This window comes from Lissotriton helveticus, chromosome 1_1 (assembly GCF_964261635.1).
Source record: "Lissotriton helveticus chromosome 1_1, aLisHel1.1, whole genome shotgun sequence".
In the NCBI taxonomy this organism is placed as follows: Eukaryota; Metazoa; Chordata; class Amphibia; order Caudata; family Salamandridae; genus Lissotriton; species Lissotriton helveticus.
The window spans coordinates 1,127,331,537-1,127,359,115 of record NC_136057.1 but is presented as its reverse complement, the minus strand read 5'-3'; the positions used below and the strand labels follow the sequence as shown (position 1 = coordinate 1,127,359,115).

Genomic DNA, 27,579 nt, shown 5'->3' with positions numbered 1-27,579 from the left:
GGAAACCTATATAGTCTCTTATTAGCAGCACTGCTGGATGATTTAGAAAAGAATGAGAATCATGGGCAGTGAAATTGAATAATCCGGATGCAGATATCTATAGAAGCTTAGAATTATCCGGGGACATTTTTACATCTACCAATTTATAAGCACAATTATATTAGACCATATTTAATCTTTATTTCACACCGGTGAAGTAATGTTCATGGGGAAAAGGGTGGATGATAGGTGTCCTAGGTGTGGGGTGGACCCAGCTACATTGATCCATATGTTCTATGAATGTGGGGAACTAACCCTCTTAAAATCTGGCATCCTTGGCTTTTGGAAAACTTTATTTGGTAGTAATTTTGAGCTGACCTCTAAGTTAGCAATTTTGGGATATGACAGCACTCTGGGGTGTAATAAAGAACAAGAATATAGCCTCTTTTTAGTTAAAGCCATTTTTAGAATAATAGTAGCAGCCCCCTGGAACTTATATCTCAAACCTTATGCGAAGCCTCAATAACATGCTGAGTAACTTCAACTGTGTCTGGGAATGCACACTGCATTCAGACAACTCACTCCTCATTCTCGCCCTTCTCTTTCACACTCACCCTGCACTCACAGGGATCACAATGTACTCACACTGATCACCATGCCCTCATACTACCCGCTCACCCTGCCCTCACAGTGACCACACTGCACTTATACCACTCACCATGAACTCACACTGTTCTCCCTCCCCTTACGTGAGGTCACATGAGCACACCGCACACTCTGCACTCTCAGTGATCACTCTGCACTCACAATGCTCTTGCGCTGTTCACCGTGTACCTCACCCTGAAGTCACACAAGTTCACCCTGCTCATGTGACACTTCACTCGCCTGTCACTCTCAGTTGTGCGATGAGTGTTAGGGCCAGCCCTGGCAGGGAGTCCTAGTCCCCCCCGCGAAAGTTCGGGTCTAGTTGCACCCCATGTTACTTCCCACGTCGGAAGTACGTTTCACTGCAGGGAATTTACAATGGTTGTATCCTTCCTTAAGATTCCATTCTCTGGCTAGTAAGAGTGAAGAGCTTTTTGTAATATTTTTTAAATCCTCGCTCCTTTCCCCTTCATCCCACTACTAGTGGGACCTTTGAATATTTCAAGGTGGATCGGATTTGGCATTAATGCCATAGGTGCTGACTTTGGTTCTGGGCACCCCGGTTCGAGTCCTGGTATCAGCTCAACATCATGTGATCCTGGGCAAAATCACAGAATTTACCAGTGACTTACGAAAAATGAATTTGACCTTGATTAAAGTCACTAGTGCTTGTATGACATGTTCCAATCCCTAGAGCTGAGTCCACAAGCATGATATATTAAATATTGTGAAGTATGCCTACCATCTGTCCTTACTTCTTTCGTAGACTAAATTAAAAAAAATATTGTGCAGCTATTTCTGAAGCTTTGGAAGGCAATCTTCTTTATAAGCCAACTATGCTAACAAATTGACTCTTGATTCTGTTAGAGAATAAAGATGTATATATACTCTTGAATCACTTATATCACATGTGTATGATGTAAATGTCCCCATTGCCTTCTTGTAAAACTGTGGCTGGCCTCCTGCTGACATGGCAACACCTGGCCATACTCCACATAGTCATAGATTTTTCAATCATTTCGGAAAGCATGTTTTGTGGAACCCCTTTTTCTGATATCATGTTCAGGGGTAAGGATGTGGCGCAACAGCCAGACCTGATGACTGGAGAGCTTGGGAACCAGGTTCAATTCTTGGTGTCTGCTCAAAATCCTGTGATTCTGGGCAAATCACTAAGGGCCCGATGTAGGTAAATTAGATTTACCGATTCATAAATACCGAATTTCACCGATTCGGTATTCATGAATAGGTAAATCTAATGTAGGTAATTTTTCGGTAAAAAATACTGAATCGGTAAGATTCGGTATTTACCGATTCTGTAATTACCGAATCAGTATTTGTCATTGATTCCTATGGGCCTTGAAGCCCATAGGATTCAATTGCAAATACCGATTCGGTAATTACAGAATCAGTAAAATTACCGAATTGCCAAGGGGGACAGGGTGTCACTTTGGCACCCTGTTGCACCCCTGTTTGTGGCTTGTGTGCCATGTGGCACACATACATGCCCTAAGGCACATGGCACAGGTGTACATGCACAGATGTGCATGTACACAGGTATTCGTTATTTACCATGCAATAGTATTACCTGGTAAATAACGAATAGGTAAGGGCCTGTGGCACTGTTTTCAGTGCGACCTACATATTGATTTACCGATTCGGTACATTTACAGAATCGGTATTTTACCGAATCGGTAAATTTACCGATTCGGTAAATATACCGAATCTGTAAATTTTAAGGCCCCTACATCTCCATTTGCAAATACCAGTCGGTAACGGACGAAATCGGCCGTTACCGACAGGTATTTGCCGACCTACATCTGGCCCTTAATCTCCCTGTGCTTACAAAAAAATGAATGTGTGCTTGTGTAATGTAAGAGATGCTCCTGTAAGTGCTCCAATACCTTTGGGTCACGATCACACTACATAAAACTGCAAAAAATATATTACAAAATGTTGTGAGCACTCTCGTTTCCAGGTACTTCTCAAGACTGGAAGTGGAGCACAACCAAAGAATGGCAGAAGCAAGATTCCATCCCCACATTGACGGTCTCTGTGGAGAAAAACAGGCACACCCCACACCTGTGTTTTGGGAGTGTTTTTTCTAATCTATCCTAAATTTTGTGTTTTATGTGAAAAATAAAGCACCAATGTAATTTTTTGTGCTAACTTTTTCTTCAAGACGTTTTATTTGAACTTTAAAAGAAGCACAAGCACTAAAAAAACTTCAGTTTACTGAAAACACTCTTAATGTATCTAATATTATTTGCTCTACATGACCTAGGCTCTGCAGGAGGGAAGGGCCATCAATGATGCAGAGTACCAGCTTCCAGAACCTTTTTGGCAGGTGGTGGTGATGGTGGGGGGCCTCGACTTGTAAAAAGTTTTAGATGGTGGGCTCAGCCGACAAAAGTTTGAAGACCTCTGCTCTATGGGTTCTAATTAGAGGGGTGGATTCACCTGAGGGCCCATAATGAACTCTTCCAGAAGTTTCCTGGTACATTTGTCTTATGAATATTACCAGTTCTTTTTCCAACCCCAATTGCTCTATTCTATCCAATAATTTAGTACAATTTACCAGATTAAACATATATTTCCCATATAAAAGATAGAAAAGGTTTAAAACATTGATCCACCATACCAAACCAAAACTGTACTTCTGATAAAATATTCTTCCCTTCAGTCCATGTTTCCAAGCAAGTGAGAAGAACTCATCCTAAAATCTTAGCACTAGAATCAATTAGTGAGATGGGATGCTAACACGTAGGGGAGCTTATGTCATCCTTCTTAAAATAGGGACTATAGTCGCAAACCTCTATGTCCCTGGAAGGAGACACATTACTACGGCTCTCAATGCATTAGTTATAAGGAGGGCCCAGAATGGAATATTTGTCTTAAATATGTCCATAGAGAGTTCATCAGTGTCCAGGGATTTTCCTGAAATACTCCCACAGATTGCCAGGGCCACCTCCTCAACCCCTATTGAGTTTCTGAAGATGTGTAGCTTTGTCGAGAATAATGCCCCATCTCCTACCGATTCTAGGGTATGATTTTCTAGTTTTTCTGTTTGAAAAGATATGGAATAGTGATTCACCAAGGCATCAGACAAGATTACAAACTCTTTTCTGCAAGATGTATAATCTGAAAAGAAAGGATGATTTACAACCTCTTTGAATTTCGTAGAATCCCTTGCCCTCCGTCCGCTAATACATCATCCCATTCCTTATACCTTATCTCCTCCTTACATGCTTCCAATGTTTGTTTATAGAAACAGTTTGCTTTCTCAGGGGATCTTGGGCAAGAATAAATGGCAGCCTTTAACTGCCCATAGTGGCTGAACATGCAGCATTATGGATTGTATCTGGGGTGCTTGGTCACAGTAGAAACTCCTTCGGAGGTTTACATATTTTAGATTGCAAAAAATAACCTTATAAGAACTTTCTTGTACATGGGACTGTCAAAAGTAAGACATGATAAGAAAGCTTCTCAATTCTCACAAATGAATATTTCAATAAAGGCATCTGGGTCAGTCTTATTCCATTTTTATTCTCAGAGTCTTATTCTTAGTACCATCAATCACATCGGACTTCTTTAAGGGACCAACTTCCTTCATGTTTAAAGTCCAAGAAGCAGCAAGGGGGCTATGATCACTACATTTACTTAGAATTTCAAAACCATTAACAAGAGTACAGAGGTACATTGAAACCAAGATAAAATCAATTGAGCTCCCTTTCAAATTCCTACAAAATGTGAGAATTCGATTTTTCTCCAAATGAAATATTTAATTTAAAAAGAGTAAATCATAGGTTTTTGTCTGTTTAGGGTCTTACCATAAACTAAATGTTTACAATGCATGACTTCATTATTTCTCTGATCCTTTAAACCACTCAGACGCTGGCCAATAAACTCACAAATTAAAATATTAAAATCCCCTCCTCATAGTAGAAAAACAAGGTTTTCTATAAACATCCAATTCATCAATTACTTGGCATAAACTATGGTAAAAAATATTGTAATGAAAATGACTTTTAAAACATCAAATGAGCTTATGAGAGAGAGGAGAGTAACCAGAAAATGTGGTGAGGACCATACCATTTTTAGTTGCCAGCTGTTGGGAGTGTGGCATGTTGAGAAAATCATAAAAGTCATCAATAAAATGTCACTCACTCATACAGCCATTCAGATACCCAGTTACTCGCCCATACAGTCACCTACACATAGAGCCACTCACTGACCCATACAGCACTTGCACAGCAAGTAACTCAGCCACACAGCTACTCAGACACCCATACAGACAAGGATACATACAATCACACAGCCACTCACATAAGATATGTTAGAAATAATATCCCTCAGTAGCAGTACACCTAGTATACTAATGTAACTTTTTTAGTAGGTTAGTCTATATGTTTAACAATCACACACTCTTAGAAAACACTTATCATGTTATTAGTGATGTCACTGGCGATGTCATGACTGATGTAATATGTGAGGTCATAAGCAGTCAATTGCAGGGGCGTAAGTTATTCTTAGCTCTGGTAACTATAACTTCTGAATTTCACTGGTTTTGTATGAGTGAAATCTGAGCCTAAGTATAAAGTCCCTGTAACCTTTGTTTTTTTCAGTGAATTTCTAAGGTTTAAAAAAAATCTATTTCCTAACTATAACGTCTGTGTAACCATTGTTTTTTAAAGTAAATTTCTATTGTTTTTTAACTAGTATTCGTATATGCAGAGAGGTGGAGAAAGGGGCGGGCCCTCCGATCAGCTCTCAGGAATCCCGCTGGGTGGGACTAACTGGATGTTATAGGAGGGGTTTGTGCCCACCAAGGCCACTCAGCATCTAAGGGAACTTCATCCCCAACCAGAAGTGCAACAGGAGGCATGTTTATAGACTGATGGAGAAAGGAAGCAGGCCTCCAAACACCTCTCAGCAATCCAGCTGTGTGGAACTTACTAGAGGTATTAGGAGGACTTGTTTGCTCCCAAGGACCCTCAGCATCCAATGGGACTTCATTCCCTAGCCAGAAGTGTGCCTGAAAGCACGTTTGCAGAGTGGCTGAGAAAGGGGGTGGGGCCTCCGATGACCTATCAGCAATCCCGCTGTGTGGACTTACTGGAGGTAACAGAAGGGGTAGTTGGCCCCCAAGGACCCTCAGGAACCAACCGGACTTCATCTCCCAACCAGTAACATGCCAGGAGAAGCATTTTCAGAGTGGTGGAAAAAGGGGGCCGGGCCTCCGGTGACCGGCCCGGCCATTTTTTATTTTTTTTTCAAATCTTTCATTAGGGATGGGGGGCCCCTGGACTGATTTCGTCCTTGGGCAAGGCCTTTTTGGAAAGGGGAAGAGGGTATATGCCCCTCTACCGAGGCTGATTTCGACCCCAGAGACCGCATACCCCAGGGCCCAGTCTTTTTCTGAAATATTTTGTTATAAAGGGGAGAGGGGTGCCGATTTTGGCCCCATGGATTCCATCCCCCTGGGCCCCACTTACTTGTAATATGGGAGGGGGCCATGCACCCGCCCTCCTTGGGCTAATTTTGGCCCCGGGAACCCCATCTCCTGGGCCCTGACATTTTTTTTTATTTTTTTTTTAGGGGATTTTTAAGAGTGCTTTGTCTGGAGAAATATAAACTCAAGATTTGAAAAGAAACACAGTGGTTTGGGTTGTCTCTACTAATAAGGCTTTATTAATACCCAAATTACCCTTTTTAGCAACCTGAAAATATTTAAAGATTGAGAAAAAACAATAAGGATCTGAACCTGCCTTGCAGTTTGCATTTAGCTCTTTAATGCTGGTTCAAAGCTCACTTTCCTAAATTAGAAGGAGTGTAACTTACGAACCGCAAGTACTAAAAGATTCTCTTTGACAAAATGAGTGACCTACTGCGCTATCTACATAAAATACAAATCTGTGATCTGCATGCAGCAGTAGGCGCATTAACCATTTGTGCTATTTTATGATGAGTCAAAACTGTAACCTAACAAAACACAGATCTCCCCTGGGCCTGGGAAAATTTTTTATTATGCTGGAGTAATCTTCATCATTTTGGTAATTTTTGAAAATCTAAGCGAAATTACCAAGTTTACGCCATTACTCCACATTGTGTAATGGTTGAACATGAGCATTTTTGGTTTATTTTTTACCCGAGTGGACCATTCTGGTAATTTTTGAAAACAAAACTACAAATTTGACATGAACAGCAGTGTTTTGAATGTGGGTACCAGTTTCTTTAATGTGGGAGGTCAACGAACATTTCAGGTAGATTTTATTACTTGAGTGGATTGTTCAGGTGATATTTAAATGCAAAACTGAAAATCCAAACAGGAGTGGCAGTGTTTTGAATGTGAGCAAATGGAAATCAGCTCGAAACTGCATTTTCAAGTTAATTTTTACCAAACAGATTCTTTGGGTAATTTTTTTCAGTGGGAGATGTAGCTCTCATAATTATGCATGATTTCACTTAATATTTCAGTAATTTACGGAATTATGCTACCTGAAATTTGATTGAGCTACGCCCACCCCCTAATCTCCCCACCAAGTACAAAAACCACCAGAGTTATCTTGCCATTATTATTATCTCAAAGATCTCTGCAAGCTGCCTCTGTGTTACCTGTCACACCTGACCCGTCTGTTCTGTTCTCCCCGCTTATCAGGTGTTTTCCCTAAATTGGAACCTACAGCACCAGCACTAGAAGTCTACTTTATGAAGGGATGGGTCAGAAATGATTTCTGCTTGATTTGTACACTCCTTGGTGTTGTATCCAACCTGAGATAGATGAATTCCTGCCCCAGAACAATAAAAGCACCTATATGTGCGAATTACAGATTCTCTCCCACTAAGGTAGGTCATTACAGTAACCATGTCCCCTTGAGAGCAAAGGCACATGAGCAAATGCACACACCTTAGGTGCATAAATCTAGACATGCTCCCATAAGAGCCCATTGTTAATTCGCTTCATATGCAACATGAACTTTATATCTTGAAGATATGAACACGCATATATGATTGCATGCAAGTTTGAAAATTAAATTGTGTGCAAGTTTAAAGTATATTTGTGAATTAAGACCATGCATTTTTGCATGGAAACACAAACATGACACCAACTAGTTCTTTATCGCTCTCTGGGTAAACTCCCTTTCTCCCAGTTCAGGGTATACACCCTTTATTCTGCTATAACCTGGATTAGCAATTTCAATTGATTGTTTTCATTAGACCTCAAATTTTGTTTTTGCTGAGCAAAGGTGGTTTGAGAAGCAGCTTTTTAAAATTATTTTCTGGTTTGTTAAATGATGCCTAGTCTCTGAATGTCTATACGTTTAATCTCTCCTCAGAGTGTGTTGTTCTATTTTGGTATGGATTCCTCTTTGATTGTCATATGGTATTCCTAATTCTCTAGCTGTGGTTCTCTTGGGTAAGTAATCCTGGGGGGTTTTCCAGACCATTTACAATCTCTGACCTCTTACATTTTCTGAAGTCACAAAAAGGGGCCCATAACAAATGCTTTTATCCTTTGTCACACATTTGACTGAATTTTGCTTGAGTTACTTATTATAGAAACTTCTGAGTATGGCAAAAAGATCTGACAAATTAACTACACTGAGGCCATAACTATGGCAACAAATGGAAACAAGAATGGGTAATCCTCATATCACTCAGATGTCAGGTCTGTTGATATGTACCGGGGAAGTCCAGTGCTGTAATAAGTTGCTGTCAGATAGGAATGATTTCTGGAGGGATATGGAGGTGTAGGAGTTCTTTATCCTTTTCCCAGTAGATATCTAAATCTCCTAAGAAAAATCTGATCACAAGACGAGATGAGTTGATTTATACTGTATTCAAGAGAATACTATGGGAAGCTATTTTATTCACATGGTCAGCATAAGAAAATGTAGTCTCAAAGCTTTAGGTGCTGAGTTTGTAGCCTACCCTGGAAATATGTGAATTTATTTCAGCTGACCCACATGCATTTAAGTGGCTATTGGTGGATACATGCAATCCGCCCACCTTAAACCTTTCAGCTCTGTTGATGTTGTATCCCAGTGGTACAATGAATCAAACAATGTTATGATGGAGGGGTTGAACCAGGTTTCTGTGAGTGCAATAGTGTGAAGGGCATACTCTTGGATGAGAGTGGGTATTGATGAGACATTGGAGACCACCGATCTACAGTTTAGGATGGCAGCTGTGATGTGATTATGCATAGATGTTGGGTTACTTGAGTTGGGAAGAGATGATGTTTCCTGATGTAGCTTAGTTAAATTAATTGATGGTTCTGTTTGTAGTAATACTTCTAAATGCTGTGGGAATAAAATGAGATCTAACTGGCAGTCTTTGTGAGTTTCAATTGCTTTAGGGTAGTGTGTAGTGCAATGCTCAGGAGCAGGTGTGCCAGGTGATCTGGGTTTAGGAGATTGAGGGTGAGGGATAAAAGAGCTGCTACAAAGTGAAATGTGCCTTTGGGGAAGTGAGATGGAGAGAGTGTTCTGAATTAATTGTATTAACTCGTACAAATGTAAATGAGCCAACAGCAGTTTGATGTCATAGAATTCAATATGGGGACAACAGGAGGGCACTATTGTAAAGGAATACCCGGTATATCCTTTCCTCTTCTGCCCTTCGAAGACTTTTAGGGCCTGGTTTAGAATTTAGTAGATGTGGAACATCCTCTTAAAATTGGTGACTTTCTCACCTGCTCTGTTTAAAGTGTATTGATTTCCATGCATCCTAGGGAGGGCAGACAGGAATTCCACTGCTTCTTGGCAGATGTCTAGCATCTGTTGACATCTAAATAAAAACACTAGTGTAGATTTTTATTGGAGTAAAAGTCTGTGCCTGTTCAGGGTCCATATTAACCTGCAAACGTTTTCTGAAAAAACAATGAATACAAACAAACTTGTAAATTTGTGAGTTGTCTCCGGATTTTGTATGGTCAGCTCCCTGAACCACCCATTTTCCTACTCCTTTCTCAACATTTGTGAATGCTCCTGACATGCTATACTGATTAACTGTCGACTGCTTGCATTCTAATCCCAATTCTAAGTACCTCTACTTTAAATCTAAGCTCAGAGCTTTGTGTTCCAGTCACATTTTGGGTCTTTTGCATAGCGTGCAGGGAGGAGGCAGTCATCAAGTGCCAGTATCTTTATTAATAGAGCTGTATTAACTGTTTGGGGGGCGGTGTGCTACTCTGCCTAAAGACAGAGCTTTGGTATGACTAGCAGGAGAAGTGGTCAAATATGAGGAGGAGGAGGTACTTAGTCTGGCCAGATGGAGAAGAATATGTTGCCATGTGTTAGAATAATTAGGTTGAGTGGGTTTTCATTTATTTATTTCTTAATGTGTGTGTTTATCAAGTGTAATCAAAAACCAGAACCCTGGAATAGTTCAGAGAAAGTTCAAGCCTGCAACACTCTATTTCATTTTTTGAAAGTGATGACAAATGTTATTGGGTCCTGCTATAATTTGTAAGAAGCAATTAAACAGAAAAAAAACTGCAGAAATCTTACCCTGGAGGGCAAACACAACCACTTGCACATGGAGGTGGTGGAACGCATGTGAAGTTCATTGCAAGATTTGCACAGGTGACTTCGCAGTTTACACCTGCAGAAGGTAAGCCAGGTACAGGATATCTGCAATCATAGTGTATTTTTCCTTCCGGACACGTCTGACCTGTAATGGTAATATAGATGCAGTAAAACATGAATCAGAGTCTATTAGGGTCAACTAAAAATAAAAATTATCAGAGGGTTATGATTACTACTGCTCAAGAACAGATGAAGATGCATCCTATTCTATCTACCAGTCCATTCTTTATAAGCTGCACAGAAAGACAATCTTTTACCCTATATTTTCAATAAAGCTTTACGTTTGTTTTGTTTTTTCCTTCGTGAAAATATATTGCCTCTTTCTCATTGGTTTTCATTTTTACAATCCTCCAATACCTTTGTGAACCTTTCTCAACATCCACGTATACTTTGAACAAAGTTGAAAATGTTAATATTTAAGCAGAATATCATATATTACTAACAGTAACCCCTTAATATATGTAAGGAAGTCACCAGCATTATGTTTTTATTTAAATATGGAGGCACGGAATATCAATGGGTTTTAATAAAGTAAGAGATAGAAAATGGTACTAAATATTTTGTATCAGGTACATCAGTCCTCAAAGTGAGGGAATGTGATTTTTACCCAAAAATGAACTTATAATGTATGCAGTAAACTCTTCAGCAAATCAAGGGAGTTCTTTATAATACAAACTAGATTCCAAGCTTGAACTTTGTTCCAGGGTACAAGAAATGTTATATATTACCAAATTGAATCAGCCGAGGATGGCCAATGGAACTGCTGGTCTGGCCTAGTTAAAACTACTACATTTATCCACTGAAAACTAGTAACCCAGCTGTGACTGCATTAAAATATTCCAGATAGTATTTATGGATAGATGAGCTGCAGAAGCAGATTTTATAAGTCTATAGGTACATCGCTTTATACCACCCCACTCTCCTCAACAAGTCTAAAGCTAGGCTACCAGTGCTCGGGGAACTTGTGTGAAAGATTATGCTTGTTTTTGGCAGAACATCATGGTTGCATTGCCACTAAGGGAGTGCTTTGAAACTAAAAAAAGCGGGTCAATTGTATTTTAGCGTGTTTTTAATGTGTTCCTAACTATGATTAATGATGCAGTAACTGTGTCTGAATGATGCAGTAGCTGTGTCTGTGATAATAATTCATAATATTGTTTTAGCAAATGTGTCTTGCTGTAAATGTCTTAATTCTACCACACGTTTAATAAGATACTCACATAATATTTTCTACCAAGACATTTTAAAACATCAATTATCCAAATAGTTAGAAAAGGTGTTTCATTTATGCCACAGGTTACCTAGAATGCAGGTACCATACATTTTAATCTTAAGCTATACCACTACTCATGCTATCTTAGAAGATGCAAACTCTTACACGGTTAGCAATTCATTTTGCAGCAATTGTGAAGTAATGAGTTTCTGTATCATATCTTCTGCTTGCCTTATAGAAATGACTAGATAATGCAGGAGTGGCATGAGATCGTGGACAACTTGAAAATATAGCTCATCTCTGATCACAAGTCCCTGTTTCTTTCTTTTTTATGATTTTGGAATTTTCATGATTAACTTTATTGAATTTGATGTTTAGGTAATGTTTATAGGCTTTATTTAGAATTTCGTGCAAAGGGGCATCAGCCAAAATGTTGTGTTGTCCTATCAATAATATTTAGATATGCCACTGATATCAATGTACGCTTAACATGGCAGATGGGAATTTACTAATATTGGTGGATGCCCGACATCCACCAAACTCTTACTAAGATTCTATGTCTTTGGGTTGCATCTGTAACAAAAGTTAAAATCCAACCTACTATCAGCTGTTTTAGAAAATTAATATAAACAATAAAAACAGTAACATAAAACCTATTCTTGTACTGTTGGTATTGGTGAAGTCATTCCCTCTGGACATTAAATATGTGATTTTGCGACTACAGTAAATTCAGTTCTAAGGACTTGATTTAGGGTTTGACAGAGAGTACCTTCTTTCGGGATGGTGAAGGACATCACCCAACGCTAATCTGTGTACATTAAAAGGAACCGGCATCATGGCAGTTACTTTCAATGCACCAAACATTTGGTAGATGGCCACTATTGTGTTTTTCATGGCTGTCCACCAAGCCTTGTATATTTTTTGTTTTTCTGAAACAATCTCCTGAAAACAACACCAAGACATTTTAAAACATCAATTATTCAAATAGTTAGAAAAGGTGTTTCATTTTCGTGTGTTCCCCGAATCTGCTCCACCAGACTGGGCAGTAGAACTTTCCCCTTTCTTGCCCCTTCGGTCTGGAACCAACTTCTGTTCTGTCTGCGCTGTTGCTCAGACTTTGTCAAGTTCTGGAGACTTGGCTGTTATAGCTGTTTTGGTGTTTCTGTGCTGGCTCAGGGCCAAGATATACCGCCGGGTATGACTTGCTGCACTATACCAAGTAGAGAATATTATAACATAATAGTGTACTGTAAGACATTTGTGATGGAGTACCCTTTCCATCAACCTCTATAAATCGGGCCTTTCTTTGCCAGACTGAATTATGGGAATATCTTATAATGATCACATTTCCTATCTTCTTATATTCTTATGGGATAATTTGTACATAAATGCAACATATTTATCCTATATCTCCAACATATATCAGATTTTCTCAGCGCTTTCAAGGAATCTTCCATGGTTACTACCCCTTAGAAGCAGACAAAACTTGCATAAATGCATTATTCATCGATGGCAAGAAATGTTTTGAAAATCAGGAGAAGAAAAACAACAGGACCTCTGATAACACATTGCTTCAATTTCAGTCCCTGATAAAGGAGACAATCTCCCCAAGGGAAAAGGTTAAATAAGTAGGACTAACCTTGAATCAAAAATAGCTTTACCTTTGGATATGTGACCAGCACACATCACCACTACTTCCCCTAAATCTGTGTTGGTCCTTCCTTTCACCACCTTGACAACTGCTTACTGGTAGTGAGGACAAACAACAATTCCATGCTCTACTAACAAATTTAATTATACCTAGACATTGCATGTCAAAACTCTATCCAAGCTATAAACATAAAACAATGTTGGACTACAAGAAGCCTTAGCAATCCACTGTTCCGACCCTGATATTACAATGTTGACTCCCCACTGATGTCTGAATCCCCTCCATGACCTCAACAACAACTGAATAAGTTGATAGATCCCACAATAAATAGACCCAACATTAAGCACTACACATAGTGATATTTCATAAACTGAACAAACATAATCTCCACTTCCACCAAACATGCTGCAGCTCAAATGGATGTATAAACATTTGATAGTCTATTGAATATTGAACACACTACCTTAAACTATGCATACGAAAGCTACCACCTCACCTCTAGAAGTAACTGAAAACACATTTGTAACTGAATACACTGTACCTTCAAGTACCATACCAGGAAATGCCTGAAGGGAAGATAGTTTGATGGCTACACTAAATAAATATGTTCATTTCATCACATGTTTGTTCATGTGTTGGTTCATTCTTTCATTCATTCAATCAACAAATGGTGTTCGATCTTGTGTGAAACATTTATATACTGGCCAATGCATGAAATCCGCTCTAATAATGTCATGCTTCCAATGCCCCCAACCAACTGAAACGAGAGACTGTAAGAAGTTTGTGAGAACGAGTCGCTTTTTGTGTGGTCACCCCCAGTTTTTTTGGACTGATAAATATTTCTTGGTTTTTTTTACTGCTGTGCACTGGGCCGCCACTATCCAGTCCCCAGAGTGGGTGCTCTGACCCCTAATGCATAGAAAAATTGGCTTTTCTATTAGGCCACGGTATATGGTGTGGAAATACACCTGTGGCATGAAACTTTAACTGTCATATGTGAACTGCAGCAGTTATTGTGCCATTCGCTTTTGTGACAAAAGAAAAAAATTACTAAAGGCCTATGAGTGAAAGTAACCTCCCCACTGGTCTACCATTGGAGAGAAGCAAAAAAATACTATTTCCCAACTACGTTTCTTTGTTATTGAACAAGTACCGATCAAATCAGGCATTGACAATCACCAGAGACTGTTAAAACGGGTAATCTTTTGGATTAAGTACCTCAATACGATGTCTCCAACAGGATTAAATGATAAATATGATTTATCGTGTTTTTTGTAGAGACTTGGCATTTACTATCACTTAAGTATGTTAATTCAGTTAGCAACACGATGAATCTAATATCAACTGGATACTGTATGTGGTTATTTAATAATGACACTATGTTTCTTATATGTTTACGATTCACATCAGCAGGTCACAACACCATTTGACATATTAATTGGGTCATAATCACATAGCTCGGACACATTTTTTCAAGAACATTTTGTGTAGATTAGTATGGATTTCAGGAACGTCTGGCAGTTATAGAATTCAGTCACAAAACACAACTTCTGTCATTCAACAATGATGGTGATGTACATTGTTGAAACATCTAATAGTGCATCGAGTCATTAACTGCATCACTCCAACTTGGAGTGAGTTAGTCTCAGATAATTGTGTGTGACTATCATTGGATCATGTAACTGACCAATATTATAGTAATACACATGACTTATAGTATATAGTATCAACTATCATTAGGCAGCGTTCACACTTTATCGTGCGTGTCTATTATTGAATCATGAAATTGATCATGATTAAATTATATACATGACTTACAGTATGTACCAACAACAATAAGTCCGTTTCCATATTTTTCACCGTTTAAACATGGTGCCCGCACAGCAGTGCACTCGAGGTGCTCAGTCCGTTGTTTATCTTTGTGAAACACCAACACGGGTGTTTATAGGATGTTTGCTAACGTAAGTGCAGCGTGTACATTTTACCGAGCGTGACCATCATCGTATCATGTAACCGATCATTATTTAAACAATATACATGACTTAGAGTATGTACTAATAATAATAAGTCAGTATCCACATTTTTTACCGTTTAAACATGGCGCCCGCACAGCCAGTGCACTCGAGGGACTTAGTCCGTTGTTCATTTTTTGTTATACACCAACACAAGTGTTTATAGTTTGTTTGCTATCGCAAGTGTAGCTAAAACCGGCGTCGTCTGGAGCGAAACGGGGATTACTTACTGAAAGACCAATGAAAATATAAGGTATGCGCTACTCGCACCAGGATAGTGACTATTTGACTAAAGCTGGCAGACTGCAGCATGGTGGTATATATTTATTTTGGTATCGTTACAGGACAGCGAGATAACATGCAAACAAGGTATGACTTTCTTCTAAGGATGTGTTACGATTTAAACACATTAACGTGGAGACGTTTTTTTTAACAAACACATATCTTGCATTTACAGCGCCTTTTCGTTTGAATCAGAATAAGGTAGGCTGAGATAACATTTTTTCCGAGGGTATAGAGAACATGTGATTCATTATGTTATCAGACAGTTGTGATGTAGTTTTTTCATATTTGTGTTCACAGACAATCAACTGCATTCGAGGCGCATAAGAGATTATCACTGATATATATGCCAACACACTCAGGTATGAAAATATGAATAATAGTACACACATCAGCTCCCATGTGGTTTAAGAGGTTTGGATATTTATATCATTTTATTTGTTGATTTTTTTTTAGGTTTTCCCCTGATGAAGGCACTTATCAGGTGCCGAAATGCATTGGGCTTCATAGAGTCTTTGTGATCAAGAGAAATGTTAAACATTTGTATCAAGCCAGAATTGATTCTATGTAAATTTCGTTTGCATCTTGAAATATTTTTTTGATGAAGGATATGATTTCAATACTTGATAACTGATTGAACATGGAATAAAACAAAATTTAAGAAGTTTAAAAATATGGAGTACTGTGAATAAGTTAACAAATCAGAGTTAAGTGCGGAAGCATCTAGTGAACAGTGCGTGATTAGTGGCGTCAACAGACCCACCTTTACCAAGTACTGTACCAAGGAGTGACCATCCTTATTAATCACTGCACCAGTGGATGAACTAAATAAACAAGAGTACAACGGAGTGCTCCACACAAACCTTATATCTAGCAAATCCAGCAGTGACACCAATTAAAATAGCCATTTTTGACAGAGAGAATTCTCCCTTTTAAATATTAATAAACTACCCCTATGTAGGTCTTGAAGCCCATAAAGTAGAGTGTCTAGTCTTTAAAAGTAGGATGTGTAGAAATTTTATATTGCCTTGTTCCCACATTATCAAGCCCCTCAAAAGTTATTTTCACTGCAGAAGGCTTTCACTGTCGCTTGAGGAAAATTGCAGTGCAGTCTAGTCAATTATTTTTGTTATCCAGGGTGTTGGTCAAGCTAGAGCAATGGTAAAACTACTGTTTAAAAACAAAATCCAATTGAATGGTAAATTTGATTTTGAATAAATATTTAGGACAAAGTAATTTTTAGAACGTTATCTTTTCCCTGCCTAAAGCTAAAGGTTTGGGGAGAGGCACTGCCTAAGCTAAGCTTATATGCTCTGGGCAACAGCTACCAGAATTTGAGCTCAGGTTTAACTTACTGAATCCTAGTGTTGATCCTAACATGCCAGTGGCCTTATTACTTGTGGTAGACTACCATCCACCCCATTTAATAACTCACTTTTTAAAAAATGAATTTTCCATTTAGAGGTTTTCCTTGCCTGGAAAGATTCTCTAGTTTAAGGTGTATCATTACTTCTATGCTATGCTTTATAAACAAATGTTTGGTACATCAGTTTATCTGTTGTTGTTAAAAAGAATGCTACCATTTCCTTTTACCATATTTTAACTGTGTTATTCATGTGATTGATATAGTTGTGTTGTTTACAGAACATTACTTATGTTTTCCTCTTACTATTCTATGAAAAATAGATTACATGCCTCTTTCCCAAATTTACCTGAAATTGGAGTAGCAGTTTCAGTACACTTCATTGTTCCATTCAAACACTGGCTAGCAAAAAAGAAAAAGATCCTTGTTCAAGCATATAAAATTAAAATGTACATTGCATATAAAATAAACATGTAAAAATAGAATATAAAAGTAACATGTAATTAAGAACAGAACATATTAATTGCCTTCCACCTCTAACACTTTAGTTCCTCAATCATGCTGGACATTATGTAGGTATGACTCATAAGAAACATCTTGAAATTATATTTTGTTATGAGATGGAAGAAATCGGAAACATAGTTTACTTCAATGCAATGTTTGTACTCTATGCCTTTCATCAAATTTGAACAATACTGAGGTGACTAAGAGATACATTTTACATCAATTAAAATGTTGCCAACTCCTTACAAAAATATCATGAAAATTAACTTGTTACTGCAAGTATCAGAAAGTCACAATAGAAAGATAGGTTGTCTTAGCAAATGGTATTTCCACTTAAGTAATAAGAAACTGTGATAGAAATTATTTCTGCATGAATTGTATTTGATTAGCAAAACCTCAAATAGTGTGCCTTTTCATTTAATTTCTTCCCTCTTTCTTATTTCTTCCATTTTATTCAAATTTCTAAACAAATCTCCTCAGTTACTGGGTTCAGACTCGATGAAGTTAGATATAAACATATTGCAATCAAGCCTTTTCCCTACTTTATTCCCAGTGACAGTGTATGAAATCTAGTGTTGTCAGGATGTTTCCCCAGAATTATTTTTGGACACTCAGGATTTAAACTGTTGTTGATGTCGTCTGGGATCTGCTGACAAGACTAATGTACCATATGCTCTACGAAATGGTGCTCCATTCAATTCTATGTAGCCTTTGTTAGAAACTCGGGTTTCTGTTGAGCAGAGGTATGCAGTCTCTTCAAGCAGGAACCACAAATCTAGTCAGGATGTGTCACAACACAACCTAAATTATCCTGTGCTCATCCTCTGGTAGCTTGGCACAGAGCAGTCAGGCTTAACTTAAGAGGTAATGTGTAAAGTATTTGTGAAACACCTCAAACAACAACACAGTGAAAACACCACAAAAGGACTCCACACCAGTTTACAAAATAGATTATGATTTCATAAATAAAACAAGACAAAAACGACAAACATCCAACGTGTAGAAGTGGAGATATGGATTTTTAAAAGAATAAATGATAAAATAGCAACTTTAAGCAATAAGCGCTTAATTGAGTTATCTGGTCATGCTAGAGCGGGCCAAAGTCAAAAGTTTAGGCCAACCGCGATGGACTAGGAGGCAGACACAGGGACCCACTTGGGCTTGCTGAACCAAAGAACCTTGATCCAGGATTCATCGGCGGTGGCAAGGATGTTAGGTGCAGCCGGGAATATCCCTTGTGTCAAACCACGCAGTGGACAAGACGCATTGACTTTCTCTATGCAACTGTGACAATGCAGCAGTTCTGAGTGTGAGCGATTGTTCCAGATGCGATGTACGGTCTCTGCTCCCTCAGTAGACAATGAGTCAATGCCAAACCTCAAGGATGCGCTGGTTCTAAGGGCGATGTGCTAGATCTGCTCTCCACGACGATGAGGATGTGCTGATTCTTACTCATGAAAAGGTAAAGATGCACCGGTTCTGATGAGGATGCCTGGGTTCTGGATGTAAAGCACCTTAGGCCTCACTTCCAATGGTCTACGACTGGGGTGGCACCACTTGGCAGGGCAGACTCACAGCTTGCAGAGTGTAATTGCAGATGCAGGTGTTCAAGTCTTTGCTATCTCTGAGACTTGGAGGAGGCAACCCAGCAAGCCCTTGGAGTCACTATGAGCTCAAGTGATGCAGGTCCTTGTTAGCAGTGGTTAGCAGTGGTAAAGTGCACGGAGTCCTATAGGCAGCAAAAACGAGGTCTACACTCGTTTTTGCTGCCTACATTCGGGTTCATTTGGTTGGTTCTTCTCTTGCAGTGATTGTTGTCAGTTGGTGGGATCTGATTCTTGATCCCAAAGGCCCTTTTTCATATTGGTTTGTCAAGGGATTCATGATGCCAGATCCACTTAGGCCCTTCCACTGCACAATAGCTGGAGGCATCATGAATTCCTTGACAAACCAATATGAAAAAGGGCCTTTCGGATTAAGAATCAGATCCCACCAACTGACAACACTCACTGCAAGAGAAGAACCAACCTAATGAACACTCCTATAGAAAGCAAAGACGAGGTCAAAAAAATGGATGGAGGCAGGCAAAATGTTTTGGGAAGACCACCCTAAGGCTGTCGGGTCTAACACCTGACAATGTCAAGACCATGAGAATGACAATGGGAAGTGTCAAATGTTCACATGCAGGACATTTTATATTTGTTTTGGTACAAATATTGTCTCTTCTAATCATATGTGTGCAGGAATAAGAGCTGAAGAGGCAGTAAATAAGGACATTTTAACACACAGTTCGAAATATCTCATGTGGCTTTTGTGTCACACATGGAGCTGCTCGTGCTTCCACTACAACACTAGCCTCTCCCAAGTACTGGGACTATTAGAAGAAACAAAGTTGGACCCAAAAAGCACAGTTTGAGAGGCAGTGGAGTATACTATCCATTTTTATGCATGTGCAGTATTTAAAACCCTTTGTTGCTACAGCTGAACCATAAAGAGGAGAGGTGGCTCAAAAACACCTGCTCCACCTGCACAAGGAAATACAAGGAGAGTTCTAATCCCAAAATGAATTTTTGGCCAGGAGAACGCATCACAGCACTGTTGAAGGCAGTCTCCTGAAAAGACTTACAGGAACAATGAAGGCTTGCTTTGTTGTCTAATATACAATGTGCTGCAAAGCATACCAACTGTGCATGGAAGTGCTTGTAAACTATGGGGTCTGAGAAGGGAGACAGTGGTGATCAATGAAAAAATGCCAGTTGGCTGGTTCAGCACTGGGAGGACTTTAAAACATAGCGGGGACCCATCTCCAGTTATTGTGCAGTGCATGGGCCTAAGTGGAATCTGGCATCATGAATTCCTTGACAAACCAATATGAAAAATGGCCTTTCGGATCAAGAATCAGATCCCTTCAACTGAAAGAACTCACTGCAGGAGAAGAACCAACCAAAAGGAACACTCGACCAAGTCATGTCAAGTCAATAATCTTTATTTCGGTTATAAAAAACCTTAAAAGATATACATACAATATAAAAAACAATCCAATTTCCTGTTCCGCGCCCATCTTTTCCACAGTTCAGTTATGCTAATTGAGGACCATCAGAGGCATTTGCGAGTGCTAAAACAATAAATACATTTTAGAATCTAAAAACAGGGACCATTCATTAAAAGTTATATAATCACAGCGTTACAGTTTGTCAATTCATTTGAAGAAACTTTATGTGAATGATATTGCTCCTTCTTAAAAGAAAAAGAGGAATATAAAAATATAGCCAGTACAGACACTAACTCATAAATCCACCGCCCACCTCTGATGCTTGAATTGACTCAGCTAAGAATCGAGCCGAGATCTCTACAACTTGAAACCCCTTCTCCTCCTTGCTATCTCCACAGAAAAGAGATATCTGCTTACACTAAAAACAATAGATTGAGTCGTTCCAGTTCTAAAGATTCTTTCCGCCTCACTGATACGTCTAAAGCCCAGAAGACGGCAAATAGGTTTTAGACATTTTCTTCTAGGGTATGTATAAGCAGAGCAAAAGAATAATACATTTGCTTCATCCTCTATGGCTCCAGTGTTACAAAGTTCACAACTAGCCAGGTTATCCTTCCCTGCATTCCCTTCTTTGTATATCCATCTCGCAGTGTTTGCTTTAATTTGTAATATGCCATAGCGAAACTTCAAATACAGGGATTTAGCAAGCCCTGGCAGGATTTCGTCCAAAAAGGATTCAAATCTACTCACTGTCTTCATAGCAAGATACCTCAAAGTTAAGGTGCCTAGTTCGGGGTTGTGTAATTTTGAATTTAAAACAAACGCCATACAACAACATAATTTCCTACGCCGACGACACCCAGCTGATCCTCTCCCTGACCAACGACCCCGCCGCCGCCAGAGCCAACCTGCACGAAGGGATGAAAGAGGTAGCCGAGTGGATGACGACGAGCCGCCTGAAACTGAACTCAGATAAGACGGAGGTCCTCATCCTGGGCTCCTCGCCCTCCGCCTGGGAAGACTCCTGGTGGCCCCCCGCCCTGGGCACCGCACCCAAACCGACGAACCACGCACGCAACCTGGGCTTCATCCTGGACTCCTCCCTCTCCATGACCAGGCAAGTCAACGCCGTCTCCTCGTCGTGCTTCAACACCCTGCGCATGCTTCGAAAGATCTTCTGGTGGCTCCCCACGGAGACCAGGAAGACCGTCACCCAGGCCCTCGTCACCAGCCGACTGGACTACGGCAACGCACTCTACGCCGGAACCACCGCCAAGATCCAGAAGAGACTCCAGCGCATCCAGAACGCCTCAGCCAGACTCATCCTCGACATCCCACGACACAGCCACATCTCCGGACACCTTAGAGACCTGCACTGGCTCCCGGTCAACAAGAGAATCACCTTCCGTCTCCTTACCCACGCACACAAAGCTCTCCACGATCAAGGCCCGAGCTACCTCAACAACCGCATCAACTTCTACGCTCCCAAACGCCACCTCCGATCTGCCAGCCAAGCCCTCGCCGCCGTCCCACGCATCCGTAGAGCCACTACAGGAGGAAGGTCCTTCTCCTACCTGGCCGCCAAGACCTGGAACTCCCTCCCGGCCGACCTGCGCCTGACCCAAGACCACCTCTCCTTCAGGAAGAAGCTCAAGTCCTGGCTGTTCGAGCAGTAGAGGCACCCCCCCCCCCCCTAGCGCCTCGAGACCCTACGGGTAGGTAGTGCGCTCTATAAATGTCTTTGATTGATTGATTGATTATCTTAATTTTAACACTTTTTTACAGCTCAGAGTTGAACCTTCAGGATCTTCCCAATAGTGCCTCAGCCCCAGCTTGCTAAGCCAAACCTCAATATGGGTCAACCATACCAACTTCATATTGTTTTTTATTTTCATAATTTCTTTTAGGGCTTCTCTATAGTCAACTAGTTTGTCTGTTGACCACACGCGGACCCAATAGAAAAAGGGTCGTAAAACCGCGTGGTCATCAGTATTATGGATGTCCAGATCCATTATATGGGGAAGTAGGGGTGTACGCGTGGAATGGCTTATAGTTTCCTAAAGAAAATATTCTCTTGTATCGTAAAAATTTGTTTAGCCGGGTAACACCATAATTCAGCCCCGTAAAGAGAAGCAGATTGGGCCTTATATTTGTACAACTCCAATGCTGGGTACACAGCTATAGAGTAACTACTCTTGTTTCGCCTTGCTATCGGGACTAGATTCTGGGTAAGGATGGTTTTACTTTTATCTACTTGGGTTTGCCAATCTAGGGGTCAATTAGATGGCGGACCGATCGCCACCGCCATGCAGGCGGTGGCGATCCGTCCTCCATCCTTGCCCGTCCGCCACCTATTTCCCCCCGCCATATTACAATGGCGGGGGGGACCGTGGTGGACGGGAAGACCGTCCGCCGCTTTTCAGCCACGGTCGCCTTGCGACCGCGGCGGAAAAGCTCTAATATGGTGGCGGTGTCTATCAGACACCGCCAGCCATATTAGGATGTGCTGGGGGCTATGCCTTTCCGTGGCGGCAATGCCGTCACGAAAAAGCATACGGTCCTTGCTATGGGGGCCCCCAGGGTGAAGGGGATGTGGGGGGGGTGCACATGGGGGTTACCCATGGTACCCCCTGCGTTTCAAAATACAACATGGCAGGCACCTCGCGGTGCCTGTCATGTTGTGCTTTGAAACGCACAACATGCATTTTTAACACTGTGGCTGGCGGTGCTTTCAGCACCGCCCGCCGCAATGTTAAAAATGTGGGCTGCACCCGCCACTGTGGCGGGTGCATCCTAATGTCACGGACGGGACCTCCGCCCCTGTGGCGGACAGTCCTGTCCTCAGACAGGATGGCGGACGGACTTTATCCGTCCGCCATCCTAATTGACCCCCTAGTTTGGTGTATAAAGTAATGCCTAGACAGTTCAAATTTTGCACATATTCGATCCTTTCTGCATTAACAGTCAGTGTTTTTTTTAAAGTTCTATGAGGATTGACCGCCATGTACTTAGTTTTAGACGAGTTAATCTCCAATCCTTTGTTTTCGCAGTAAGACCCAAAGGTATTAAGTACATTTTGTAATCTTTTGGGTGTCTGTGATATTAGAATAGTATCATCTGCGAATAAAAGGGCAGGAACATGGTCACCGCCCAACTTGGGAGAATCATGATCGCAACCCAAGAGGGTATCAGGTATATCATTAACATATAGTGAGAACAATGTCGGTGCCAGCACACATCCTTGTCTAACACCTCTGTTTATGTTGATGCAGTCTCTCAGTTCTCCATTTGGGCCCCATCTCACCCTCGCGTAGTTTGCCTCATGCAACGTAACAATCTGTTGCACAATTTCCCCAGGAACACCCTGGTCCCTCAGTCTTATCCACAGGGAATTTCTAGGAACCAGGTCAAAGGCTGCCCTGAGGTCAACAAAGGCGATATACAGGTGTGCCCTTTTTATTTTAATATACTCCCAGATGATACATAAAAATCTAAACACCTGGTCGATTGTGCTAATTTTTTCTCTAAAACCAGCCTGGTACTTGGTTAGGACATTAGGAACATTCGGAAAGCATCTGCCAACTTTACATAAGAGTGTCAGCTATTAAAAGGTGCCCTTTCCCATGTGGGGTTTTTCTTCTTGGCCATGACCAGTTTACAAAGTATTTGAATCACAGGAATAGAAGCTTGACAATGCCCTATCAAATACACCCTTTTTGTTTGAACCACAGGACAGATTTTACTCCAGAAATGCTTCAACATCTGGGGGTGACCAACCAAATTTCCAACTTTAGGCTAACCATTCAGTTTCCAGACAGTCTTACAATTTCCATGAAGGCAATTTGTGATGTTTTGAGGGTTTTATCAATTTCCTTTGAAGTGGACTATGTTATTACATTATTTTAACCATAAATCTGTTTACAGAGATATAATTACATAGAACATTAAAAATGTTTATTAAACATTAGAACTTTTCAAACAAAATCATTACAACAGACACCCTAATGTGTTTTATCAACTTTATGTTACGTGCATTCTACCAAAACAGAATTCCTAATCGAAATTTAACCTTACTCCAATCCTCACTATTATCCAAAACTGTAAACCTAACCTTACCTCTTATAACTAACCTTATCCCATAGTGGTGTTGGCATCCTTAACTCCGTTCTTTTAATGTCTTATTTTTAATAACTAGTCTAGTAATAAATATATCTTTTAATTGGATAATTTTCATTGTTGTGAGCTAATACAACTAGTAGAATTAATGACATCTCTCATCAGTGGATTCTCATTGTTCTTTATAGGCATAGTTTTTTCACTGTAATATCTCCTTTTACTGGTTTTCAATCTTTTCTAGTATGCATATAAGTTCATTATTTTTCTAGCTATATTGTTGTTTGATTACATTTAGGCATCATGCCACATGCCTTGCATCTCAGTTCAAGAAACTTAAGGTGAGCCATTAAGAGTCAAAGGGTTTATTCTTATGCTTCCCATATTTAAACAGTGTGGGAGCTAAATCAAAGATCACATCAACCCTGTCACTTTTTTCTCGCTTGTCCCACCAATAACATTATTAGTATTTAAAAACTACCAATTTATCATGAACTTTGGGTTACATAAGCACCTAAAATTGCATACCACACAATTTATCAATGTTCGCATTAAAAGGAGTTGGAGAACACTTTGGATACAAATATGTAATATGTTATCAAAACTTTAAGTAACCAAAGTGCTCAAATACTGAAGTGACAAGAAGAGGCACAATGCTATAATGATCACTCAAAAGCTGGACTGGCTTCAAGCACAAGACTAGATTTCATGGCATTTTAGAAAAAGGATTGTGGGCAAGAAAAATGAACAACAATTGAAGTGTCATACAAGAGAGTGCCTCTCAGGATTGATTTTATGCAGAATGGCGAGCCTTCTTGCACAAAAACAATCCTGCATGCAACAAAGGTACCGTTGTACCATGGTGCTAGGGTACCTGCATTGGCAATAGGCTGCCAAAAGAGTGCCAGACAGGAATGCACCACATTGCCTTACATACGGTGCACTCCAGTCCTTTCCCTGTCATGCAGTGCAGTACCGCAAGGTGACTTTTTGCGCTGGGCTGCGCTGCGCTGCACTGCGTGACAAGTTCGTAAATAGCCGTAAATGAGAATTGTTCCATCTGTGTGCTCTTTCCTATCTTATGTTATCTTACGTACACCCACTCCAATCCAAACCACTCTCGAAAATCATCTACATAAGGATCAACGTACCCTTTCTTACGGTATATCAAACAAGCATTTACAATGCAACGGTCTCGTCTTTGAAAAAGTTAGAGCTATTGGCATTGTTAATGACAACATTTTTATTTATGTATTGGTTTTGAAAACAGATAAATAAATGGCATTGTCATTTACAATGCCAATATCTTACTCTTGCAGCCTACACAATGGATACGCTCTACGTACATCCTCCAGATGTGTCTGCAATGCATGCCTTCACAACACCCAGTACCAGCTTAACACCCAAATCAAATCAACAGGTGAGCAACACACCATCCAGAACTCTCTGCAAAGCCTCCTCACACCATCTAAAGCCATGTGCATACCCCCCCATCACCAGAGGAGGAGTACAGCCCCCAGAAGCTTGTGTACAGCCCCTCACACCTTCCAGTGCCATGTGCACATCCTCTTACATTCCCAACAAGGGATACAGCCTTCAGAACCCCATGCTCGCCCAGTTCACAATATCTAGTGCACTTTGCGCGCACACTAGACCTGGGGTTCAGCCCTCAGGACCCTTTCATTGGCCTACTCACACCATCTAGTGACCTGCGCATGCACACACCAGACGAGGGGCAAAGCCCCAAAAACTCACCATAGGTCACCCTGTGCACACCCTCTCACGCGCCTGATGAGGTATAGACGGTGCTAAATTTATAAAATAAATAAGTGCCACAGTCTTCATCAGGAGGCCACTGCAGCTTGCACCCCCTGTTGCCTTTGCCTGCGCTTTCAGTGACAGTACCAACACAACTACTAACTACCACGCTCTTACAAGTGAGACAATTAGGATTATTCCGGGTCTCCACAACTGTAAGAATGGCTTGGGTGGCAGGTATTAGTTATTTCTAAGGTCTGCTCTATTGAAATAAGAAACAACGTGTGCTCATCTCTAAATTAGACAATGAGCGCCGCCATGTTGCAGACTGTCAGACGTGCCAGTGTTGATAAATTAAGTACCCCTGTCAAGCACTGGAAACCACTGGCTCAAATTAAGTACTGGGGATAGAGCCTCCAGAACCAGCTGCATGCCCTACTCACTCCAACCAGTGCTGTGTGAACATCCTCTCATACACCAAATAAGTGATACAACCCAAACAACACTTTGCACGCTTCCTCACACCGTCTAGTGCCATGTGCACACCCTCTCACATAGCACACAACAGATGCAACCCTCATAACCCTTTGCACGTCCTACTCACACAGTCAGGTACCATGTGCGCACCCTCACATACACACACCAAACAAGGGACAATGCCACAATTATCCATGCCATCCAATACCTTGTGCATAGCCTACTCACGCACAGCATCACACACACACAAGTGCATCTACCAGATGTCCCTAAAGTAAACATTAAACGTGCCTTCTCTGAACGGAGAACATATGACACCTTCCTGCAACGCACCAGCATGTTACACAAGGCGGGCAATGCACTAGTATTGCATTAAATTTGTTTGAGAAAGTAATAGCTAGAGTCATACGAATACAGTGTGAGCAAACTAACACTGATGTGGGACGTGAGAGACGACTGCCTGGTGAAAAAAGTTAGAATACAGGATCGATTCCATCTTAAATGGATTGTGTTTTTGGTAATTTTGTGTGAGGTACATATGACTTAAACCTGAACCAAACAGCAGATTCCCGTACATGCAAGTACAGCGATGCAAACGTTTCACAGTGAAGAGGATGCACAGACAGCAGTGACTTGCGAACTGAGACTGGTAACACCACCGCCACCCACACGCTCATCCTACAGCAACACAAGTTAAATGTAAATACTGTAGACTTAGTCTACCCAAAAAAAGTGACTTAGTAAAGCGGCCGGAGCTACCAACAAAGAAATGGGTTGAGGACAAAAGGCAAGTATATCCACCAATCAATCTTCTGTTCCATGTTTGGGCAACAGCCTTTGTTGTGCAAAATGAAATTGAGAAACCGTGTACTCTGGGAACACCAGCAAGTAACAAATATGGACAGACCCCACTATTCAATTAACTTTATCAAGCAAACTGATACTTTGCAAATAACAATGTAGAAACATACAGAATGTTGAGATCTTACTCTCCAGCTCTGCT

At 40.6% G+C, this 27,579-nt stretch overlaps 1 protein-coding gene across 1 annotated transcript in view; it reads right to left on the bottom strand.

Annotated features, from left to right (window-relative positions):
• Nucleotides 1–27,579, bottom strand: part of OTOGL (otogelin like) — a 1,067,300-nt gene that overhangs the window by 762,628 nt on the left and 277,093 nt on the right. Inside the window, exons 20-21 of the mRNA XM_078649280.1 lie at nucleotides 17,082–17,134; nucleotides 10,134–10,296 (exon numbers count right to left, since the gene is read on the bottom strand). Coding sequence (XP_078505406.1) covers nucleotides 10,134–10,296; nucleotides 17,082–17,134 — 216 coding nt within the window. The remainder of the gene's footprint in view (nucleotides 1–10,133; nucleotides 10,297–17,081; nucleotides 17,135–27,579) is intronic.